Source organism: Puntigrus tetrazona, chromosome 23 (genome assembly GCF_018831695.1).
Source record: "Puntigrus tetrazona isolate hp1 chromosome 23, ASM1883169v1, whole genome shotgun sequence".
NCBI classification, from domain to species: domain Eukaryota; kingdom Metazoa; phylum Chordata; class Actinopteri; order Cypriniformes; family Cyprinidae; genus Puntigrus; species Puntigrus tetrazona.
Genome location: NC_056721.1, coordinates 4,208,761 through 4,228,786, shown reverse-complemented (window position 1 = coordinate 4,228,786; position 20,026 = coordinate 4,208,761). Strand labels below are relative to the sequence as shown.

The 20,026-nt window shown below is 38.7% G+C and overlaps 1 protein-coding gene across 1 annotated transcript in view; it reads left to right on the top strand.

Annotated features, from left to right (window-relative positions):
* bmp7b (bone morphogenetic protein 7b) overlaps positions 1-19,473 on the top strand; it is a 37,825-nt gene extending 18,352 nt beyond the window's left edge. Inside the window, exons 2-7 of the mRNA XM_043224438.1 lie at positions 8,911-9,103; positions 11,062-11,210; positions 14,416-14,619; positions 17,324-17,400; positions 18,564-18,674; positions 18,943-19,473. Coding sequence (XP_043080373.1) covers positions 8,911-9,103; positions 11,062-11,210; positions 14,416-14,619; positions 17,324-17,400; positions 18,564-18,674; positions 18,943-19,092 — 884 coding nt within the window. The 3' untranslated portion in view covers positions 19,093-19,473. The remainder of the gene's footprint in view (positions 1-8,910; positions 9,104-11,061; positions 11,211-14,415; positions 14,620-17,323; positions 17,401-18,563; positions 18,675-18,942) is intronic.
* The last annotated feature ends 553 nt before the right edge of the window (positions 19,474-20,026 follow it).

The window sequence follows — 20,026 nt, the reverse complement described above, 5'->3', positions numbered from 1 at the left end:
CCTTGAAGTCTGCCCAGTTCACAAAAAAACATATAAAACATTCTATCTTAGGCAGAAGAAACATGCTTGCTCGATGGAAAAGAAAGTTAAGGTCCCTGATATACTTTAATTCAAATGAACATCTCATTCCATATTTCTGAATGGAATATACCATTACTTAAATGGAAAGATTATGCATTTGCATCGAAGCTAAAGTACACCTTAGGATTTCAGCATAGCCCTCCCTGTTGAATAAAACATATGCTGGTTCAGTATGTTTTGAAGCTGCAATGCTGGTCTATGCTGGTTCTGTGCTGATCTTAAGATGGTTGGACCAGCTAAGGACCAGCTTAAACTAGCTCAAACCAGCATCCATGTCTCAAAACGTACATATGTCAGGTCAGTAGTTGGCGCCATCACGTTGTTAGTAAACAGTACCTGTAGGGAAGTGACTATTATAGGATGAATATGATGCGGCTGAAGAAACATTAGCGAGAACATTAGCATTGGAAGGCTGCACCCCTTCTGTTGCCTTCTGAACCTTGGTGCACATCAAACACGTGGACAAAGACCCACCTTTTCGGGGGTCTCAACAATATTGGAGAAAGTTACTATTAAAACAAATGCATTCAAATATTGCATTACTCCATTAAAAAGTAACTAATTGCATTACTTAGTTACTCTTGCATTATGTTACTTTTCTCATCTGGGCAGAACTAGCTTCTTTAATTACAAAACCCCCAAAAGTTATATTTTCACAACTGTAAAGGCCCTTTCAGCCCAGAAGTTAAATGAATAAGCCTCAGGCAGAAGGAAGTGAACCTCACTTCCAATTTCTCTCAACACAAGGAGAGGAAAGGTGTCAGTGAAAATCCTTAAACTGAGACCAGATCCATTATGTTTTACATATATGTGTTTGTTGTTAAAAATGACAGTTTGAACGCTAAGGGAACCAAAATTATCAAATTTATGTTTGCTTATGAATGACAAGGTTAGTATAATAAGCAGACGGCATCGTCTTTGCCTGTGAAACAGTTTAAAAGACTAAAATATCGGGGGGAAACAGATAATCTGTCCGTTACTCAGCTTGTGTGTGAGTTATGCTGGAAAAGATGAGTGCTTAAACATGCTCTAAGCTTCAAAACTAGACACACTAACCTCAAGAACGATGGCAATCATCAACTATATGTTACACTGTTAAAAAATAGGAGCTTTTTACATCACAGTATAACAAATAACTAATGAGAATACAATAACGACAACAAACTTTAAATGAAGTCAGCAAACAGCAATCCAATAATCCTGTACTTGCATAATTGATTCATGCTGCAATGCATGCTGGGAACTCTCTCAAAGCCTCATTAAATAATTTGTTCAGACAAGCTTAACTAGCTAGAACAACATTTGGGGTAATTTAGTTGGTCCGACATGGGTTTTTATTAGTATTTGAGACTCAAAAGGTTGCGTAAACTGAAAAAATGAAAAAAAATTTACGGTGTATTTGCAAGGTACTTTTCTGGACCTCGTCAGTGTTCATTACTCGGCAGTCAAAAAGACAAGTCAAAAGCCTGCCAGTTTTCATTCAAAATACTGCATTCCGAAAAAATAGTGTGTTCATTCTGGGTTGGAGCAGCCCTTAAAAAATGATAGCAAAGAGCATCACTGCGAAAGAACTGCAGACTGAAGGAGGCTGCTTCACATCTGCTCCACACAGTCCATAAAGTCCTCTTTAATGTGGAAGCCTTGACAGAGAGATTAAGGGCCTGCCGCGGCCCGAGCTCAGGGAGGGTGTGTTTGTCCGCAGTGGGAGCGCACCTGCGCTGGGACACGGGTTTGGGGTACAGCCTGGATTTTGGCTTTTGAGGTCTTTATGGATGGGCGACGCACGCTTACTTGTGTCATCACTTCTGGCTGCTCTGAGCCTGGAGATCTTATTTATTGGTCACAGGGTGGAACAGAACAACTGCTGCAATCATTCACTCTGTGTGTGTGTGTGTGTGTGTGTGTGTCCACGATGCAGATGTTTCTTAGAGTAGATGTATCTGTAGCCACGTGCATCGTGTTTGTAGCCATGTGTTGTTTTGAGTGCATGTGTGTGTGTGTGATCTCATTTACTGTTAAGCCTCACATGTGCGCAGACAATGATGCCAAATGAACTAGGGGAAAAATGCGAAGAGGCTCTTATTAAATAGCTCAACTATGACACTTGCTCTGCTGATGCCATTGATGAACAGGTGGCCTGCTTGAATCATTTGTTTCTGGTCGGGTCGAATGCGTTCAGAACACTGTGTAATTTTGAAGACGCGGCCAAATTGCCGTCACCTAGATTCCAGTTCTCGTGGGACCTTCTCTAGAAATGCATAAACACAGCTGATCCAAGAAGTACTTGGCCACACTAAAAATGAATAGAATTAGATGACAAAATGTGGCACCTGCAACCGATTCTCAGCATTAATGTCATATTCTCCAGCTGATGTCAGGGTGGTTTTAGTTCTCCACAAGTTCACACAGGTGTCACGAAGTTATGTTGCTTTCCCTTTGTATCAGAAATATTGTAGGTAGTTTCCTAGTCAGAAATTGGACAAGTATTTATGACTGGGAAACTCATTTTGATCTCCAAAAGAACTATACTGTTTAGTTTTATTACTTTTTAAGATTGCTTTCTTTTGCCATTGCAGTCACAACCCCAAGTCACAAGAAAACATAACCGTATTTAAGCTAAAGTATTTTCATATGAAACCATAAAATGTTGTATGCCCAAAACAGAACGATTGAGATCTAGTCACCAATTCTGCAAAACAAACTTTCATGAGATTGTATATACTTTCACAGTCATGTATATTTATGTATACAAATAACCATATTGTAAATTGTAAACCATAATATATACTGCATGTATATTTTGTTCAGCGAAAACGGTGTTAATTTAACCAAAATTCCAGATGCGATAAATGTATAAAGGATTCCACTGTGCATTTCATTTAAAACACGCTATACAAATATCTTCTGTGCACTTAGGTCTAAAATGATTGCTTCAAGAAATAGGCAGGAATGAACCTGTTACATGATTTCTATTCTTTCTGACAACAAAACACTTGAATGTGACAAACTTGTAATTATGACTTCAGAAGTGGGAAGCGGGAAATAACTGAAGGGAGCATTGTAACTTGTTCCACATCACCTGACAACCACAACGTTTGAACAATATGTTTAGCATTTTCATCATTCATACTTAAACTTATTTTGTGTTAAATGGTCCATTTAAAATCATTTTTAATTGTGGTTGTAGTGTGTTGACATGATTGTATTGGTGTACATGCAGCATGCAGCACTCCATGGCTGTTTGTGCTCTGGTCTGCATTATCAGGAGTGTGTGTGTGTGTGTGTGTGTGTGTGTGTTGTTTAAGCACATTCCTGGAGGTATGTTTAAATGGTGTAAGGGTGAAGCAATGACAGCTTTGTGCACGTCATCCATTAAAATCTACAGAGAAATGGAAAAGCACTTAGAGCAAACTGTTTGATCTTTCCTGACAGAAGTACAGAAAGGCTCAGGGAGAGACAGAGAGAGAAAAACAGGAAGCGAGAGATGTGTGTGAGAGAGACAGAGTTGTTATAAAGTGTTGCTTCGGTACACAGATACAATAAAAAGTTGACTTCAGAAGGGAATCAAGAAAGCAAGAAGAAACTGAAGAAGAACAAGCTCAGATGCTTTGAAGCTTTTGAATGCATAAATCCCGTTTCCCTGCACCTTAGTTGCATGCACCTACTAGATCTGTATATCCTCGTACAAGCAAGGTAAGCTCAGAATTAGCTCGCAGCATTGAGTCTGTTGGATCTAGCAAGCAATTATTTCCTTCTCTCTGCCATGACAATCTAAATATTTAGACTTTTAGAAGAAAATGTGGGTGTAATACTCACTGCCACAATGTTAAGCAGGTCTGGGTGATTTGGGGCATTGCCACGGTGTTGCTAACATGTTCTTAGTTGCTTAAAGATGCAGTCAAATGAGCCTACGCTACTGTATCACTAGAGCATTCTAAGGCCTCTTATGAAAGATAAAGACATTTTTAAGAATATAAGTCGTTCTTAAGAACAAATGTACAGACTTTGGTGTCATCTGAAAATGTGTGATCATGCTGAAAATAACCACAGTTCATCTTTTCGCTCTGCCTGCAGATTGCCATGATTATAATGATAAGGTTGCATACTATTTTTGTCGCAACAGCCTTAACAAGAGTTTATTACTCTTGAGTCGTATGATTTTAATTCGTCTTGTCAAGAGAAATTATGGCATGGCCTGTTCAATATAATATCTTGTCTCAGATTCAGATATCTCAAGAACAATCTTAGGTAAAAAAGGATAAGAACATAGGAAGTGTATTTTAAACACATGTTGTACTTCTTTTTTGAAATTAGCAGTTTAAAGGAATTTTATTTGCATTCATGCCAGTGGAGAATAATGTTCTGTATTTTACCACTTTTTGCTTTAAAGTCAGTTGTCAATGTTTGTATTGTTGATCAGCAAAAAAAATGTCAATGTTAAATGGTTTTGTTCCCATCTTTTTGACCCGAAGAGAGGTTTGCCCGTATTATGGGTAATGAAAAGTTCATATTTTGGTTTTGGCAGTGCCCCACATTCATGCAATTTAGCTTTTTAATATGCATTTATTTTTAACTTACTTGCTCAACGACTCCCAATCGCTTCACTCAACGACTAATCTTTTAAAAATCCTCCCTGGCGATTGGTCGATTGTTCTAATCAACATCTGATAAAGCGGTGTTTGTGAGCTCAGTGCTGCTGTGTGTACAGCGTTACCAGGGAAACAGAAACAGCAGCGTCTAGTGGTGAAAAATGAATTTGCATTTTAATTCAGACCAAAGCGAAAAGACTTACAAGTGGGCGGGCAATATGCTAATGTTTCCTGTTGATGTCAATGAGAGCTTGGGACTCATTAAAATAGGAGTATTTTTTTTTGAGAGACAATAACTTTATACACGGTGCACTTTTACATTTTACATTTTCAACTATCACTTTAACTTTATTAGTATAGTTATCGCCCCTTGGTGTGAACAGGCCTCTAGAATGATTTATGAAACCTTTTGTAAGTGTGAACTGATGAACTATGGGAAATGTGTAAATCCAATTGCTAGGGACTCCTATTCACATGCGTTGAGTGATGCAGGTTAGTGCAGCTGTCAGATGCGTAATAACTCCATACACTGTTTATTTTCTTCTGGCTTTGGACCCATAAAGTATTGCATAACAGGAAAGATCCATCTTTGTTTTGGAGCTGTAGAGCTCCCGTAGAGGTCTCTGTGAGAGGCGTCGCTGTGTGCCAAGCGGGCACAGGTGGCCCCGGTGTAGCGTCTGCCCTGCGAGGGGGCACCCAGGGGGTTCAATGGAAGGGCAGCTCTGAATTAGAACGGTGTGTAAACAATTCCAGTCCTCTGAGAAGAGCGGGACAATGAGACACGGAATGCCCCCTGCTAATCGTCACTGCTGGGTAACCAGATCCATGCGCGCTCTGCCTCGCTCTCTTTCACCTTACTGCACAGTAGGGCCTTTGTGCTGTTTGCTGCCGTTCTAAAGGCGCTATGAAAGGAGGATGAGGACAGGTAGTGGCGGACGGAGAGGGCAAAGGATGGGAGGAAAGATGTTGAAAGGATCTGGAGGAGGAGATGAGAGAAAGGGATGCAGGGATAGAAAGTCACTGAGGATGAATGAGGGGGGAATAGTGCTACATCGCAACTGGGAAATAGCGAAAAGTGAATAAACTGCATAAATAGGAGAGCAAAACAGAACTTGGCTGAAAAGGAGGGGAAAGCATTTATCATGTTTTGTTTAGTTTTTTAAATCTAAGGCTGCGTGCGCTACGATAACCTTTGTATCTCACCTCAATTACTTTTTTTTATTCTGTCACGTTTCATTGGTTTTTATGATTAGATATGATCTGCAAATAAACGTGTGTGATTTTAACATTTTCAAATGTGTGTTTAGATTTTTAAATGAAGGAAAAAAAATTTAGCTGACTAAAAAATTTAAGGCAACCAGCTTTAGCTGTTTTTTTTAGGTTTTCTCAACTTATGTTTGTGTGAGTTTTTTAAGTTGAGAAAACTTTAAAATCTGCTGAAGCTGTTTGCCTTACAATTTTAAGTTGGCTCAACTTCTCTTTTTTTTTACAGAGTGGCGCAAATCAATTAAGTTATGTTTAAAGACAATATGCAGAAAAATACAGATAGGACATTTTATATATTTATATAACATATGGTATAAATATTATGACCCCTGCAGACTCTAATGTGTCAAAGTCAAATGTCTTGTAATAGTGTTAGTTAAGGATGTAAAATGTCATGTGATCAAACTTTAAAACTGTATTAATAATTCATGACATTTATATAAAATATATGTGAACCTAATAACTGGTTGGGCCATCCTTAGCACCCAACAGCCAAGTCAATCAAGTGTTTGTGATAACTTGCAATGAGTCTGTTACAGCTCTGTGGAGGAATTTTGGCCCACTCGTCTTTGCAGAATTGTTGTAATTCAGCCACATTGAAGGGTTTTCGAGCATGAACTGCCTTTTTAAGGTCATGCCACAGCATCTTAATAGGATTGAGGTCAGGACTTTAAGTCTTCATTTTGTTTTTCTTCAGCCATTCAGAGGTAGACTTGCTGGTGTTTTTGGGATCACTGTCCTGCTGCACAACCCAAGTTTGCTTCAGCTTGAGGTCATGAACAGATGGCCGGACAACAGGTCAAGCTCATGTGCGTACGCATGTGTTGTGAATTAGGTGGAACGTTTCTGTGAGAAGTTCAAATGTGCATATAAATACGAAAAACATATGCAATGAATGAGACCCAATGTCCTTTCAGGATTTTTTGGTAGAATTCATGGTTTCATTTCTCACAGCAAGTCTTCCAGGTTCTGGAGCAGCAAAACAGACATATTTTATTGTTGGTATGATATTGTTTTTCTGAAATGCTGTGTTACTTTTACGTCAGATGTAAAACACACACCATCCAAAAAGTTCAATTTTGTCTTGTCAGTCCACAGAGTATTTTCCCAAACATCTTAGGGACCATCAAGATGTTTTCTGGCAAAACTCAGATGAGCCTTTATGTTCTTTCTAGCGGTTTACTCTACCATGTAGGCCATTTTTGCTCAGTCATGTTGGAGTCATGAACACTGACCTTATCTGAGGCAAGTGAGGCCTACAGTTCTTCGGATGTTGTTGTGGGGTCTTTTGTGACCTCTTGGATGAGTCATTGCTGCGCTCTTTGGGTCATTTTGGTCAGCTGGCCACTCCGGTGAAGGGTTACCACTGTTCCATGTTTTTTGCCATTTGTGGATAATGGCTCTCACTGTGGTTCGCTGGAGTCCCAAAGCCTTAGAAATGGCTTTAGAACCTTTTCCAGACTGATTTATCTCAATTACTTTCTTTCTCATTTGTTTGACGATCTGAAACATTAAAGTGTGACAAAACATGCAAAAAAAAAAAAAAAGGAAGGGGGCCAACACTTTTTAAGAAGAGTTTATTTGCAACAGATTTCTAAAACAGAGACATTTCTAAAAACTGTAAAAGGTATATTCTTTTCATGACCTGTCTTAAACTCATTTTGATACTGTGTTGGGCCACAGTCTCGATCCTATACCAAAAGCAGCTGAGAACCACCAGAATAGATCCCGCTCTGGAACTGTCTAAAGAGAAACATACAGCTTCATTTTCACACAGTGGAGTCTCTTCAGACCATGATTCACGGCTCTCAGTAGAGGTATGAGGATGACAGCTGCTCTCACTGGCTCTGATGCACTGACTGAAGAGTCAACAAGGCTGCTATTGTCTGTGTGTGTGTGTGTGTGTGTGTGTGTGTGTGTAGCACTCTCACACAGTGATAAAAGACAGAACAAGAGCCAGAGAGACACAGAGCTATCTTCAGTCACTGACAGAGCTTATCAATCACTGAAAAGTGAGAGTTCAACACATTGCATACATAGACATGTTCTTCATACATCATCTTATCATGCATCTGAAATATTACTGTGCACATACACAGTGAATGCATTGCACACCGAATACATTAAGGCTGTACAGCATAGTAAGCATTATGTGCAACCAGCAGAATAATCACTTGGACTTTTATTTTGAAGTGTGCAGTGTCTGATTTAAAAAAAAGGCCAAATTATAAAATGAAAAATCTGTCAGTAATTATCATGGTGTTCGATATGTGGAACTGCATATTTATCGAGAAGAAAAAAAACGGTGAATAATTAGCCTTTAAAAGAAAGTGATTTTATGAGACTAGAAAGGCTATATGTTTGCTGTAAGCTTGTATATGGGAAAAAATGTAGGGAGAACATTCATCAAAACATCTTTGTTTGTCTTCACCAGAAGAGGGAAGATCATACGGGTTTATAAACGCATAAGGGTGAGTGAAAGATGACAGAAATGTAATTTCGGGTTGAATGATCCCTTTAATTTGAGTTCTTTGGCTACCAAAAACACTCCAGGCTCAGTGTCAGAATCTGCCCTTTTTTTGTGAAAACTGTTCAGACAGTTTTCAAGACGATAAAATGCAAACACAATTTGGTCAGCCAGTTTGAATCAAGTCCCAAGCTCACAAAATGTGAGAGATGCCTTCTGCCTCGCACAGTCCCGGATGATGGAGGAAGTGGTGAAAAAGGGCTTGAGAATAAGAGGCGCATAAAGCTGTCTGCGGGACTATGTCTCAATCAGTGGCTCTGGAGAGTTCAAACATCTGTCTAGAAATGTGCTCTGTGTTTATGCATAAGAAAAAAACTAGAAAGGGGCGGTTTGACTTTTCTGCGGTCGGCAATAGTTTAAACGAAGGTGACGATGTCAAGCTAACCTTTCACTGAGTGTTTTGACACAGTTTTGAAGCACCCATCTTTCACTGTTTGTCTTATACAGTTGAACATGATAAGGAGTTTCTGCCTGTGAGGCGCCATCACAGAGAATTCAGATTCGACCTGTCCAAGATCCCGGAGGGTGAAGCCGTGACCGCCGCAGAGTTCCGCATCTACAAGGACTTCGTTCCAGAGCGCTTTGACAACGAGACCTTCCGCATCAGCGTCTACCAGGTGCTGGAAGAACATACGGACAGGTACATCTACACAATACACCGCGCATATTCAATATCAGTTATATTTAAGGCTCTTATATGCAAGCAAACGCTAGGTCTGTCAAACACTAGGCGGCGCTATAATAAGGTCCTTTGCGTATTCTAGAGCTGGGATCTATTTCCTTTAGGGACGCAATCTAAAAATGATGTTCTCGGTAGATTCCCTGCAATAAAAATCCTGTGCTATTGTTTACGATTTTGTTATCCACACCAGATTTTGCACACAATAGTTAGGTACAAGGGAAGTCATTGAGGATGCACGTAACATGCAAACACACACACATATGTAAAAATTTCCTAACAAAAATGTGTTAAAAAAATTTTGATTCACATAACTGTTTATATATAGACCAATACTTTTATAGCTCATATCTTATGGTGATGCAGACAAGCCACTCGATCTGTCCTTGACTGGTCTTACAACCTTTGACGTCAGCAAACAAAATTCTGCAGGTTTTCCCCCAAATCAGCATTAAAAATATGGAAAATGTCTACAATTTTCACATGGGCCTGGATATGCTTTACTATTTTTTTACGTTGGGTGTTTCTTGCCTGTGACTTTTTTCCAAGGAAAATCCTTTCCTCTTGAGGGCTGTAATACTCTCAACCCCTCCGGTCTGTAAACGCTGGACACATTTGATTTGTGTTTCCTTTCCTTCTATTTCTTTTTGCCGCACACACAGTGCTCACTCTATCTAAGCATCCCAATGCAAACTTTGCCGTTGCACCGCACCATGTTTCCTACTCCGACTCGGCGGCTCTCTTCTCAAAGAATCAGTTGTGCGCCACATGGCTTCCCTTCACCGCACGTTCGGGACCTTCTAGAATATCGGCGTGACCTGCTCTCTGAATTGGGTTCAAGAACATCTAGCTCCTCCTACGTGCTGCTCGACCCCTCCTGAAGGCCTCGGTTGCCTCGACAGGTCTGTGGGGAACAACACACCCCATTGTGCTCCCATCGGGGAGAGAAAAGAGACAAAAATAGAGGGATAAATGAGACTGGATGTTTAGCCGAACAGGTGTTTGGATCACACACACCGAGCACCTGAACTGCTCCGAGTCTTGAAGTGTGTGGCACCGGTCGCTCTACTTTCTCTCCCTGCAGCGATCCCCTTGTCTTTTGTAGTATGCTGCCTTTCGGTCTTGTTCTTACGCTGTCGTCTTGTCTTGCTCTAAATTCCTCTGTTTGATTTAGTGCAGGGCAGCCACACTGTGAGATCAACAGCCGTTTATAAAGCCATTATTGTCAATTAGGGAAATGAAGTGCTCCCCAGGGTCTTACCATCTGGAACGAGAGCTCTGTTTCTCACTCTTTCATTTCTCCACTTAATTCCCTTTTTTCCTCTGTTTCACTTCATCTGCCACCTTCTCCGTCTTTTACTGTAAGGGTCATTCCAGTCAGTGCCTTGAAAATAACTGAGTTTTGAACGATCTGTGGTTATAAAGCTCAACATCAAGCGTTCATGACAATTGGTTAATGCATTTTAATAACCATTTAATCATTTCAGCAGTTCATCAACATGTGAAATATATATTTTTAGACCTGGATAAATTTGTGTTGACACAATATGATATAATCACTAAGTATATATATATTTTGATAAAAGTATGTTTTTCTTGGCCTAAAATATATTTAAAATGTTTACAAATAAAAGAGCTGGAGAAAGAGCTGGTTTATCTGAATGGCTTTTTGCATTTTTATTTGTAATTTTTAGTAATTTTGTTGTTTTTTGTGGGTTTAGTTTTAGTAATAACTGTTCTGACACCGCTAAACAACTAAAACCCCACATCTTCATTTAAAAGGATAGGGCTCCCAGAGAAATAAAACATAAAATATGCAACTTTTCTTTTGTGCAAACAGCTGTATTTGAGATGTTTGATAGGCTGTTTTTCAGCAGACTCTCTCTCTCTCTCTCTCTCTCTCTCTCTCTCCCCATCAGGGACTCAGATCTGTTCCTGCTGGACTCGCGGGTGATCTGGGCAGCAGAAGAGGGCTGGCTGGTGTTCGACATCACAGCCACCAGTAACCACTGGGTGCTGAACCCCGGCAGGAATCTGGGCCTGCAGCTCGCCTTGGAAAGTTTGGACGGTACGTGAATGCGCGCACACCGCAGGTCACAGAGGTCAAAACATGAGACGTATACACTGTGTTGCATCACAGACCGAGACTGCAGAAATTAAACGCTTTCTGAAGCCGCGCTGCAGAACAGTCTGTTTTGCTATTGCACGCAGTGCAGCTCAGTTCAGTAAATGTTTACAATGTCTTCGAAAGGCAATTTATTTTAATGCATTTTACAGCCCTTTCAAAGAAAACATACAGGATCTAAATGTCTAAGACCAGGAGATAAAGGCTAATATTATTACTGATATAAATTTAAGATCCAAAGAGAATGTGAAAAGCCGTGCACTTTAGTGTAATTGAAAAAAAGAGCTATTACAGAAATAATGTACTTTTTAAGACTAAATGGCTAATTGGCTGAGAAGTTTTCCAACAATTTTCCAACAAGTGCCTTGTCTGTATGTTTAATGTCTGTCTGTTTAATGTTGCACTATTTATATTTTAGATATTTTAGATATTTTACCATTATTTTATTATACTTTAGTTTTTTTATTCTTTTATCTTTATTCTTTTATTCTGCATGATTGCAAGGTCAGAAGGGAAGGAATTTCATCTGTGCTGTATGTTGTACATAGAGCATATTTGACAATAAAGTTGACTTGACTTGACTTGACTTGAAGAACAAAATGTAATGTATTGAATGTAATTAGCTGAAATACTTGACATTTGACATTATCACAAAGTGTCTGTGTGCTATGATAATGACATGTCTTAAAGTACACTTAAGTGGCCTTTTATGTCATTCATATTGTATTATCTGCAGATACAGTTTTTTTTTCTTTTTTAAGTGCCCCATTATGGGTAATAAAAGGTTCTTATTTTGTTTTTGGGAGTCCCCTACAACAGGTTGACATACATTCAAGGTCAAATTTTTATCTTACTTGCTCAACGACGAATAATTCCCTCAACTATTGATTTTTCTAAACCCCTCCTTTGAGTGACTAATCTGTGGTGATTGGTCCATTGTTCTCATTTTAATCTCACAATGTCTGTAATGGCTGATAAAGCAGTGTTTGTGAGCTCAGTGCTGCTTTGTGTACGGCAAGGGTCACCAAGTCGGGTCCTGGAGGGATGGTGTCTTTTAGAGTTTAGCTACAACCCTAATTAAACACACCTGAAGCAGATAAGCTCCAAAAGCAGCACCTAGTGGTGAATTGCAAATGAAATGGTTCATTCAGACCAACTCAAAAAGATTTCAAATATACTAATGTTTCAGGTTGACATCAACATCAAACAGCTAGCTGGGGACGCCTACATCTTTTCTGTAATACAGAAGGGTCAAGTTTTAAATAGGAAATATATCAAAACTCTTTGTGCATTTTTGAACGCAATGCTACTGGTCTAATCGGATTCAATGATCTATGCTAAGCTATGCTAAAAGTCAGACATTGTGTGCTATTACAGGAGTAAGGGTATATAATTATATTTGTCTTTAACTATAGCATTTATATGTGTTTATACTAACGTTATTGTTTTTGATACAAATAGGCTACCTTAAAAATCATAGATTTATATATTTATCATAGTATCGAGGGGCTGTGTGTGTTTGTCAGTGTGTTTATCAGGATTTAAATGACGTTGCTAACATTTTTACAGATTTGATCATTGTAAACGGGCATTTCTAAGAGACAAAAAGTGATCCTATTATTATTAATATTATCAGACAGCCCAAATCTGTGTCTTGATTTGAAACAGTGTCACTCATTACAACCTAAGAAACTAAGAAAAAACTGCAGAAACTAATAAATAAATATTTGTACTTATATTTTTATTTTATTATGGAAAATATATTTTATATGGAAAATTAATGGTCAGGTTTCTACTTAAAAGTAATAATAAAGATTTGACATTGATTGTGTAAATTATCTATACTGACTGATATGAAAAGAAAATTGTGATAATTTTTTGGGGATATATTGCCCAGCCCTGCTGTCAAGATATGAAGTGCTCTACAAGTGTACAGTACATTCAATACAATTTAGTGCACTTGTTTTACAGCTTCAATAGAACTCCTCAAACTTTTTAAAGATTTTTAAAGCTCAAATTTGAAATTCAGTGTAATCTTCAATGTAGTCTCAAACATTTAGAGCACGCTGTATAGGCTATATATATAATCTTAAAAAGGAATATGCACACACAAACCAAGACAAGCGCTAATGGATGATCTGACGTTTCCTCAACTAACCTCGAGAATCAAGACCAATATCGCAAGATATTACGCAGAACCAATCTGTCCTAATTTAAACATGTTAATCACTAATGCTTAGTCTGGAGTTTCAGCAGAATTAACTATTAGACTGTAGTTTAGTCTAAGACCAGTGCTTGGTCTGGATGTCCTAAATATGTTCTAATGCAGAATTGAAGCTACTGTGGTTTTCACTCACATACTTTATTGCCAGTCGCAGTGGGAGTGTGTTTTGTACCGTATCTGCGTGAGTAGGACGGTGTGTGTGTGTGTGTGTGTGTGTGTGGGTACAGGATGTTACAGGTTTTAAGTATTAGCATGAAAACAGGTGCAGTGTATTATGGGGCTCGTGTAGATCAGCGAGCTTGTCCAGACATGCTTGCGGGACGCCTACCCTGTCGCCGTAGGCAACCGGCAACCCGGCTTTACCTCGGCGCGGAGACAGAGACAGCATTCCTTCCTTTTTGTAAGAAACACATGCGCGCACACACACACACACACACACACATAAAGCCGGTGTAGGTAAAAACAGTCCAGAATGGCACAGGGACAGAAACAGATGTAAGTGCAGGAATTTTCTGAGTAAACAGCCAACTAAAAGCGCTCTTGAGAGCGATAGAGATTACATAAAATAAACATCAGAAGTTGCATATTCTCGGAGAACACACACACACACACTCTCACAATATTCTTGATTTATTAAGACTGTGACCGACACAAACTGGTTTTTATATAACACGCATTACATGATTTATTAGACCCCAGGGCTCTGGCAAAATAAAAGATTATCAAACTGTCCCGCTGAGTGATATGCGGGTCTCTCTTAGGAACTCGAATCACAAACCTCCTCTTACAAAGGTGAAAAACCGCTTTCAAGAGGCCTGTGTAACTTCTCTTCTGGGATTTGTACCTGTCAACATTTCCACCAGCAAGATCTCAGTAAAGAGTAATTGAGTGTGTATGAGTGATGCACTCTGTCTCCCCCTGCAGGGCAGAGCGTCAACCCATGGGTGGCGGGGCTGGTGGGCCGCAGCGGCCCCCAGAGCAAACAACCCTTCATGGTGGCCTTCTTCAAAGCCACGGAGGTCCACATCCGCAGCATCCGCTCCGCACAGGGAGGCAGCAAGCAGCGCAATCCCAACCGCTCCAAAACCGCCAAGGGCCAGGAGGCGCTGCGTGTAGCCAATATCGCAGGTGCGTGTGTGTGTTTTCAATATGTCGAGTACAGAAGTGTGAAGACAAATGCAAGGATAGAAATAATAAATCAGAAAGAAAGGTACTGAAATGAATGCTACATGTCCATGACCGGAAAACACTGAAACACATGATCATTTTGTCTTGATTTCATTATTAGAAACTAGAAATAGAGTATGATTAATTACATTGAATGTAATTTTCAAATCTTGAAAGTATATTATTCAATAAAATAAAAGCTGTCGTTGCAAATATATAAATTAAATGTATATATTTGCAATTACCGTAATAATACCAAGTTTTACTTTTAAAGTCCATTTTGAGACATTGTTTTAATAAACTTTTTATTTTAAAAGTGCGCTTTTAAATGATTTGATTATTTCATCAATATAAAAGCACCTTTAAAGTATTTGATAAAAATTTTTACTTTAGTGTTCATTTTAGTATTACATTAAGTTTGAATCATTCAAACATGAAATAAACTGCAACTTGATCATTACAAATATTTTAAACTCTCTTTCTCAGTCTCTCTCTCTCTCTCTCTCTCTCTCTCTCTCTATATATATATATATATATATATATATATATATATATATATATATATATCATTCAAAATAAAGGTTATTGTTTATGTGTGTGCTGTGTGTATTATGTATATATAAATACACATGCATGTATATATTTAAGAAAAATGTTTATATATTAAATAGATTTATATACTATACAAATTATATGAATATAAATATACGTAAATATTTTCTAAATTTATACTGTATGTATGTGGTGTGTCTTTTATGTACATAATAAATACACAGCACACACTCATTATATATATATATATATATATATATATATATATATATATATATATATATATATGCTAAAGTGTACTTCTTTTCACAAGAGCTGTCCGAAGTGAAGTCAGACTTTTAACAGCAGAGCTCACTCAGAAATGTAAATTTCATTTAGTTACTTACCCCTATTGCCCTTCGAAACCTTCATGCTGACATATTTTCCATGTGAATAAAACACTAAATCTCAAATTATTAAGAATGATCACAGCTCAACATCAACTAAATAGTCCAAAGAAGACTATTTAAACAGAATTTCCATTTTAAGGCGAACTGTCCCTTTAAGGCAAACCACAGCTAAAATGTGTGTGTGTGTGTGTGTGTGTTCATGTGGTTCCTATTACTGTGTAATTCTCTGCAGGTCATTTTGCACAGTAATAGCATTACAGTGTTAAATGGATATTAAATAAATCTGGGTCGATGTTCTGCTTAGGTATGAGGGTTATAACGATTCCAGGCGACTTCGATGACCTATTCCTCATTTTTCTCCATGTCACTCACAGTTTAGCATTAGCTTCAACACCGCTCCATATATTTTTCATATACCCCTTCAGACAGTGCTCATATATAAAATACCGTCCGTGCGGAAAATGACGGTGTAAATAATTCTTAAAAGCAAAGACAACATGCCACCAGTACATAGACAATACATCACATATTGTTAAAATATCAAATAGCCTTTAGTTTGTGTCACAGCCATGAGACATGATTTGAAACTTCCTATTGTCAGTTGGTGACAGATGGTATTAGGAGAAGGGGATATTCTCATTTTAGGGAATAATTGGTCCTACTTCATATTAAGTGTCTCTAATACCTGAGGTACCAAATCCTGCTGAAAAATGAAATCAGTATCTTCAAAAAGCTGGTCAGCGGAAGGAAGCATGAAGTGGTCAAAAAATTCTCGGTAAACGGGTGCAGTGACGTTGGTTTTCAAAAAACAGTGGACCAACACCAGAAGATGACAATGCACCCCAAATCATCCCAGACTGTGGAAACTTAACACTGCACTTCAAGCATCTTGGGCTATGAGCTTCTCCAGCCTTCCTCCAGACTCTAGAGCCATGGTTTCCAAATCAAATACAAAACTTGCTCTCATCTGAAAAGAGGACTTTGGACCACTGGGCATCAGTCCAGTTCTTCTTCTCCTTAGCGACATAATACGATAACTGTAGATACATTTCTTGACACGTCTTGATGCCTTGACCCTTGTCCATTCTTTGTGAAGTTCACTCACATTCTTGAATCAATTTTACTTGACAATCCTCATAAGGCTGCAATTCCCTCGGTTGGTTGTGCATCTTTTTCTTCCACACTTTTTACTTCCACTCAACTTTCTGTTAACATGCTTGGATACAGCTCTGTATCAAGTTTCTTTGTCAATGAATGTTTGTGGCTCACCCTCCCTGTGAAGGGTGTCAATGATTGTCTTCAGAAAAACTGTCAGATCAGCACTTTTCCCCAATGATTGTTTAGCCTAGTGAACCAAACTGAGAAGGATGTTCTAATTTGTTGAGATTAAATGTGGCTTTTTGTTAAATGTGAGCCAAAATCATCACAATTAAAAGAACCAAGGACTTAAGCTACTTCAGTCGGTGTGCTCTGAATTTATATAATACACAAGTTTCATAATTGAAGTTGACTTGAACTTTTCCACAACATTTTATTTCTATTGAGATGCACCTGTACATCAACACTCAACACTAGCATAACATGTTTTTTTTTTCTTTTTTTCATTTTTTATTCAAATTATTATTGTTGGAAGATCACTGCACTTGCTCATAGGTGACCTTAAAAGTATCTAATCATGCAAAATTTTGATTTCATTGAGTCATCAGCTCTCTCTTTGTTTTTAGAGAACAGCAGCGCGGATCAGAAACAGGCCTGTAAGAAACATGAGTTGTACGTGAGTTTTCGAGACCTTGGGTGGCAGGTATGTTATTCTTCACCCCTTCATCTCTCTCTTCTCTCATCTCATTCTTATTTTCTGCTTTTTTAACAATCATTTCCCCATACAAAGTTCTGTAATGAAACTCTAGATGGCGCTGACTAATATTTTCTAACTCAATCTGCCGTCATTCATCATTCAAAAGCTGCCAGTTGCCAGTTCAGCATTCAGATGAAACCCTCCACCTCCCCAGCTCCACCTGTATACATCTGCTATGGGCTAATTTCATGTATGCTACATACAGGGGTTATTTATGACAACAGTATGTTGTGGATTTATTGGCAGCAGCAAGTTCTGCTTTGAAAAAAATAAACCACCCAGGACCACTATTCAAACCAGCTGAAATATTCCCAAAACAGCTTGATGGTTGAGCCTGTTCTCCAACAAAAAAAATTCTCTATAGGTCGTTTGTGCAAGTGCCTGTTTTGTTTAAATTTAGTGTGTGGACTTTTTACACCAATCTCATGGTGATGGTAAAAGATTTTTTATTAGGTGTAATTCGTGCGAATGACCACCCCATCAACAAAATAAAGCATGTGCGTTTTCTGGCTTCGAACCCTTCAGGGATTGTAGAAACGATCTATACAGCGTATTGGTTGGAGGACAGGTTGTGATGGTTTTAATCAGGTTTAACCTATTTTTTCCCCCTCTTTCAGCTCTGTTCCTTCTCTTTCTCACTCAACATTCCACTTCATCTATCAGTGTGTTTATGGCTCAGATCGTTTTATGAGTCTGTGTAGCTCAAGTCAGTCTCTCCATTAGACTGCATTAGCTCAAGAGCACGAGCACCAGTAGAGATAGGAGAGCCTCGTTTCTGTTTACACACCTACAGCCTTACCACCTGTAGCATATCTGTCTCTCCTACTGGATCACATCACATAAACACTCGCTCCGAGCAGCTGGCGAGGACTCGGAGACCCTGGCTCTGGCATGTGGGTGTATGTTACCCTCAAATTCCCTTTTGAATCCTAACATTTTACACATACTTTAACACGAGTGCAGAATACGATTACACTTCATGGTTCACGATCTGACGTGCAGAATGCATTACGAAATTGAAGACCATCTGTTTGGGAAAGATCTAGCTCAAGCTTTATGACTGAAGGTTGATGTTTCGTTAACAGATTTGTGCTTTTTTCATCTTTCAGGATTGGATTATAGCTCCTGAAGGGTACGCTGCGTATTACTGTATGGGAGAATGTGCCTTTCCTCTCAATTCCTACATGAACGCCACAAACCATGCCATTGTGCAAACTTTGGTAAGTCTGGTACTTTATTACTGCAGCTGCCAATCACAAATATTTAGCTACAGTACTGTGTGTGTACATATATATATATATATATATATATATATATATATATATATATATAGAGAGAGAGAGAGAGAGAGAGAGAGAGAGAGATTGACTAAAAATGACTAAATAAAGAATGACTAAAACCGTGTAATATTGGCATTCATAAAACTAACATCTACTGTAAGTAAAGTACTTTTGTTTAGACCTTCAACTGGACCTATTTTTTTCTCAGGTTCACTTCATCAACCCTGAAACAGTTCCTAAACCATGCTGTGCTCCTACACAACTCCACGCCATCTCCGTCCTGTATTTCGACGACAGCTCCAATGTCATCCTGAAGAAATACCGCAACATGGTGGTCAGAGCGTGTGGCTGCCACTAGAGTCCTGTCACACACACACACACACACACACACACACTTATCTGACTGCTCCTCATTTGCTTATAAAAAGGAGCGCCAACAAGTCCCAGCAAAACCATATGAAGATCTCAGGCCAATTCCAGGATTTCGTTTATGGAGGACAATAAGCAAAAGCTTACATGTACAAAAATGTTTTATGTTTAAAAGGGCAAAAAAGTGAAAGGACAACCACAAGTAACATCTGTCTTACACAAACACCAACATATGTATGCACACATATACACGCTCACATGTACACACTTCTATATGATACTTGTGCTTTCTACTGTGTAAATAGTTTTTCAATGAAAGAAACAAAAGTGTATTTATTTTCCTGGTCTTCCAACATGAAGTCTAAAACATCCTTGTTGTCTAGTGTGTTTTTTGTCCACACAGTTTAAAAAAAAAAGACATTACCGGTATCACCGGCTACCAGATGAAAATTCTGTGTTATTTACCCAAGTTGTTCCTCTGTTGAACTCAAAGACACTTTGAACAATGTTACCAAACGGTTGCCAGTAGCCATTGACTTCCATATTATTTTTTTGACATGCTGTTTGGCTTCCAACATTCTTTCCAAGTATCTTTGTGCTCAACAGAGGAAGGTTTGGAACAACTTGTGGGTGAGTAAATGAAGAATTTGCATTTTTACCTTTAAGGCAATGCACCGGCCATAAATACTTGATGAGATTGATTTCCTGCCATTTCATTCGCTTGCCTTAAGTTAAAGGCAGAGCACATTCCCTTCTTATTTCCACAGAGGGGCATTTATTAGGAGCATGTGAGGTAAGGATATCATTCCAGGCTCTGATAGTGTTTTACTGCAGGCTTAGCCCAATAAATAAGTTTGAATAAACACAGGCTGTTCTCTCAGTACAGCAAGCACCTCATAGCCCAGCGGTGACCTGAGTCCTGC